The 5,097-nt window shown below is 35.5% G+C and overlaps 1 protein-coding gene across 1 annotated transcript; it reads left to right on the top strand.

Moving 5' to 3' along the window:
- The first annotated feature begins 389 nt into the window (after positions 1 to 389).
- LOC130729900 (protein APEM9) lies at positions 390 to 4,826 on the top strand. Its single transcript, XM_057581754.1, has 6 exons — positions 390 to 680; positions 818 to 967; positions 1,217 to 1,294; positions 1,615 to 1,897; positions 3,103 to 3,455; positions 4,302 to 4,826. Exons 1-6 carry the CDS (start codon positions 625 to 627, stop codon positions 4,429 to 4,431), a joined length of 1,050 nt encoding a protein of 349 aa, XP_057437737.1. The 5' UTR covers positions 390 to 624; the 3' UTR covers positions 4,432 to 4,826.
- The last annotated feature ends 271 nt before the right edge of the window (positions 4,827 to 5,097 follow it).

Genomic DNA, 5,097 nt, shown 5'->3' with positions numbered 1-5,097 from the left:
GACCGGTCAGTCTTTTTTTTTTATTTTGCCTTTTTTTTGTCAAAACTGTGTCATAGTTAGGACTTGAACACAGAACCTAGAGGGAGGAAAGCTAATTCAAATTTTCACTACACCACCTTGCTTCTTGTTAGGAATAATGCATATTATTTTATATATATTATATACTAAGGTTATATTTTAAATTATTATAATTTTTTAATATAAACCGAGTCAAGCAATCGAACCAATGACCTAGTGGTTGAACCATTGACTCATTGACCCAGTGCCTCGACCAAGTCGATCACCAATCCGAGTATGATAACACCGTACTAGTCTGTATACAAGCATATCAATAATCCCACAACCCAATCGTAGCATAAAAGTTTGGGGAAATTGAACCAAACCAACCTCCCTTGAACAGAACTTAACATCGCACACACTACCCCTCTTATTTTGAATATGACACTCGATACCCTTATTTTACTAAACAGTTTACACACAGGAGGTAAAGAAATCTGGTGGGATCGAGGGACGGAGATGATGATGACGGTGCTCCATGGCAGGTTCCGATCTGGTACAGGTTGCGTTGCCTAATATCCAGACGCCGCCACCTCCTTTCCTCCGCTGCTGCTGCTGCAACCCACTATGACCGACTCGGACTCGCTTGCTGCGATATGGAAAGAAATCGAGGTTTCAGAGAGGTAAACTTTGCGATTGCCAAATTGAAATTCACACAGAAACTTGTTACCGCTTCGCTTCTTTCTTATCTTATTTATTGATTCGAAAAAACACAACATGGATTCATTTTTATGTGGTGTTGTTGTTGTTGTTGTTTCAGTTACCTTGTTTGCTCCATGTACGAAGAAGCAGCATCCTTAGCTTCCTCAATTTTGAAACGCTTGTGTGATCCTAGACAAGACATTGCAACTCAAGATATGTTGGAATCAACTGCTATGGTGCTGGTTCAGGCTCTCAACCAACTTGGCAGGTAGGTCAATTACCTTTTTCTTTTCTTTTATTTTTTATTTTCCCCCAATTTGAAAATACATAATAGGATGCAGTTGATTATTACTACTATATATCAGACTAATGATTATGATGAATTTAATTGCTATGGACAAATATTTAAAATGGAACAAATTTGACTGATATGATTGGATGCACGTGTAAAACTTTTTATACTGTCTGTCAGTGCATATAAATTAAATCTTAATTATGAATGTGTGGTGTGCTGCAGGACGCCGGAAATTCTTAATCAACTCAAACTGTATTTCATTTCAGTAAAAGCCTTTCCAGCGCGAGTTCTTCTTACCGGGTATGATTATTGTTGCTTAGCTTTCACTCTGTCTGTGTCTGCTAACTTTGATATCCTTAACATCTTTAGACTAATAACAAAGATGTTATTATATCATCTGTGATTGTCATTTTGCTTGTTTCTTCATGATTCAAACATTTTGGGCTTGCCTGTCTGAGTGTAGGATTTGCTTGCACGCAGCATCCTGGCTGTAGTGTCTGACCTGGGTTAAACTCTTTTTTATGTTATCCATGTAATTATGTCTGCGAACATGGTATTGGAAAGTGACATTATATTCGGATTCAGGAGAGTCGTGTTCACTATTTTCTCCTTTGGTTCAGAGTTTGTTTTCAAATAGCAGAAGGTTCTGCTTCTGGCGTTCGAGAATTTCTTGAGGAGTTTCTTAATGGATGGAGTCTTGTGGATGCACAATATAGAGCTGTCATTGCAGAATCAAATGTAGATCATCAAAGAAGATATGAAACGCAATATGTTCTTGGAATTGAGGAATATTTGGAAATTGTTGAGGTCTATGTCATTACACTTCTTGCAACAGTTCTAAAAGATGTAGACCTCGCAATTTCATGGATAGAGAATGCTTCATTGCCTGAGGAAAATCGACAGGTAAGGGTGATGTCTGCAAGTTAAGTTTTCATGTAATTCTATAAATCAAGATTAAAGACTTTTTAATTAGGCATCCAAACTGGAAATGTGAAAGTTCACAGTGGCATCTTGGTTTGAAATGCTCAATTTACCAGCTGACATGCACTGTGTGAATAGTGTACTAACTGGAATTTCTCTTTATGATACATGTAACTTGAGCAGGTGATGTGGTTGAGTTGTGACTAAACATTAAGTTAACATTATGAATATTCTTGAAGCTGATCACAGCATACATGCTTTGATTTTATATGAATTGCAAGAACTGAATTAAGGAATTTTTAAAAAACTCTCGTTTTTGTTGCTGGCTTGCTGTTGTTGTTCCTTGTCCATATGTCCGTGGAAGGTGGTAAATTGGGTTGAGTTAACTGAACACAAGATTATTTTTGAAAGATGTTATTCTAGGGAAACTAACTGATTCTGACCCTATAACTCATTTTATCTGTATAATTTTTTTACTTAATTCTTATTAGCCTCCCCGGAATATGTCTATAATATCTTACTTACCTTACCTCCGTCAGCCTGAGAGGAATGTTGTGCATATTCATCTTCTTTGAGTGATATCTCTTATATACTTGTGCACGTTTATCTTTCTCTTTTTAGTATTGTTTCTTTGAAATAAAATGGTAGAGTGCAATTTAAGAAATTTAATTATCTATCTTGCTCAAAGGGAATCAGCTGCAAGCTTTTATCAGTATATTGGATTTATTAGCCTATGTCTAAGCTGAGACTATTTTTGAGTTAGCTGTCTTTCTTTTGGTTCTATTTATTTGAGGATAAACTGCTTATTGTGTGCTTCCAATATAATTATCATGGTAATAAGTATTGTGTTGTGGGTTTGATATGTAAGTATGTACAATGAGGAATATATTTAGAGATTCTAACAGGTAAGGAGACATTTAACCAAAATTCAAAGTGTGGACTTTTTTAAAGAAAACTGTAGTGTTTATTATTTATTGGTGTAGAGAGGTTGTTTCATTACTGGAAATTGGTGTTGTTAGATTAATCACTGTAAATATGATGGCCATTCTCCGCTTCATAAAACATACACTAATCTCTACACTGTAATTGCCACACTATCTGGATCTTAACTGCAAAATATTGCCTTTTTGTCCTTGTGTGGTTTTCCCATTCATTTACTAACTATTGGTATGCCACTGTATTTATAGGGACTTCTGAGAAGGTTACACTCTTTGCATTCTCTTAAAAGTACCACTTTGTCTCAAATTTCCTCTCAGCAATCACCTACAAATAACAATGAAGCTTATTCTTTGAAAGAACTAGATGCACGTGAAGGATCGCCTAAAGCCTTGAAAGGCAAACATGCAGACAACAAAACACATCGGTCCCTAGGTGTTTCAAAACTATCTGAACGAGTAGAAACATGTTTCTGGTGCTTCCGTTCTATCAATTTGAAGTTTGGTACTGCTAAGTTTGTCATATCTAGTGGGAAGATTATGCTTGGTTGCTTAATCTTGTTCTTCTATTACGTTTTCAGAAAGAAGCAAGCTACTTTAAAAAGGTAATAACTTTAATCTTGTTCTTCGTTGTCCATATCCCCTCACCCTTGAGGATGTGATCATGAATGGTAGTGAAAAGTAGTTTTAGTTTAAAATAATCTTCTTCTTTCCCACTGTTTCTGGTTGTTGTTCTTTTCTGGGTGGAGGTTACCAGGGCTTTATGAGTATCTATGAAACTATTTAACAGGTTATGTTGTGATTTGTGAACCCTTTTTTCCACAGCCATGTCATTCCAAATGGGTTGACCTATTTGGCACTGGTTTTGTGGCATAAGTTTTTTATTTCTTTTAGTTCTAGGCAGCCGCCTCATTGCAAGGTTGGCCTTATATGTGATTTCTTTTACTTTTGAAGAACACATTCAACTTCAGTTTTACTTGTTATTGTAATATATGCACTGAGGCTTATATTTTTTGCTAAATAGCATTGAGGTTTTTAAGACGAATAATGATATATCCTCCTATAAATCCTCTTACAAATTCTCCTATAACCATATAAAGAACATATTAAATCAAAAGTTAATGCATTTGGTATATTGGAAGTATAAAAAAAAAAGTAATTCCCTATTTAGTATGTAAGAGGATGAAGTAGGAGGCTATAACATTACTCTTTTAAGATATATGTTATCATCATAAGCAGAACTATTTCACTTTTTGCGGTGTCTCATCTCATGGTGAAGAAGTGAGCAGATTTTATTTATTCATAATCATAGGGGCTTTTGAGGTGTCCTTGTTCACCCAAGGGGTCTGTTTTACTGTATAATATATTAATAATTTTCTTTCCGTGCTTTCTTTGCTGTAACTAAACCCTTTTGAATGGATTTGGGAGCTGAATGAGTATTCATGGTTTAGGATTGTAACAAGACAAATGATCGCCATGAAGAGGGCTTTGGTCGATTTTTGGCAGCTTGCATTTTCGTATCAAGTTAATCCTCTGGCAGCTGTCGAACCACTCGCTGCTGCGGCACGTCAAGCTCAGTGATGTGAATTGTTGATCAACTACAAGTCCTTCATAAGTAATCCTCTGTGTACCTTCTTGACTAGCCTGACAGTTTCAGAAAGGCAACATTATATTGTTTGAAGATGCGCTTTGCAATGCTGATACTAATGCCTCAAGATTTATATGCTCTGAATTCATGTGATGTATGCTATTCATGTATGCCATTCTCTGTACTAGGATAGGAATGCTTGAGATAAACACACTCAAAAAATTGCAAAATGGAAACCACATATCCACTGCAGAAAATGTTATCTCAGTGCGATATTGTGCTATGAATAGAAAAGCTATCAATTCGAATGGTTTCTTTCACAAGGTGCTGAAAAGTTGTGTTTTGAACTTCAGATCTATAATGGTTTAAGTTTGAGCTTTTTACCATATGTTATTTACACCTGCGTGTGCCATATATGAGGTAAAAATGTTTTTGCTGTTCAATTTAAGCTAGGTAGCCTAGTGAAGCTCTCCAAATGGAAATGGCTATAGTTTTGGGGATATAAGATCATGGAAAATATTGGGACAACAATTTTACCTTGAGTATTCTTATATAATTATTCCAACAAATTATCCTCCTACTGTAAAGAAAATACTAAATATAAAATTAAATTCATTTGGTATATTGGAAACATCTGAAAGATTTATTATCACTTTCTC

The sequence above is a fragment of the Lotus japonicus genome, chromosome 1, assembly GCF_012489685.1.
Source record: "Lotus japonicus ecotype B-129 chromosome 1, LjGifu_v1.2".
NCBI classification, from domain to species: Eukaryota; Viridiplantae; Streptophyta; class Magnoliopsida; order Fabales; family Fabaceae; genus Lotus; species Lotus japonicus.
The sequence above is the reverse complement of the archived record's forward strand: the minus strand, read 5'-3'. Positions and strand labels throughout refer to the sequence as shown.

What these genes read in the sequence shown, in the direction of transcription:
- LOC130729900 (XM_057581754.1), top strand. Translation starts at nt 625, where the DNA reads ATGACCGACTCGGACTCGCTTGCTGCGATATGGAAAGAAATCGAGGTT. An exon ending in GAAATCGAGGTTTCAGAGAG is followed by an intron (nt 681 to 817) that starts GTAAACTTTGCG and finishes TTGTTGTTTCAG; the next exon opens with TTACCTTGTTTGCTCCATGT. An exon ending in GCTCTCAACCAACTTGGCAG is followed by an intron (nt 968 to 1,216) that starts GTAGGTCAATTA and finishes GGTGTGCTGCAG; the next exon opens with GACGCCGGAAATTCTTAATC.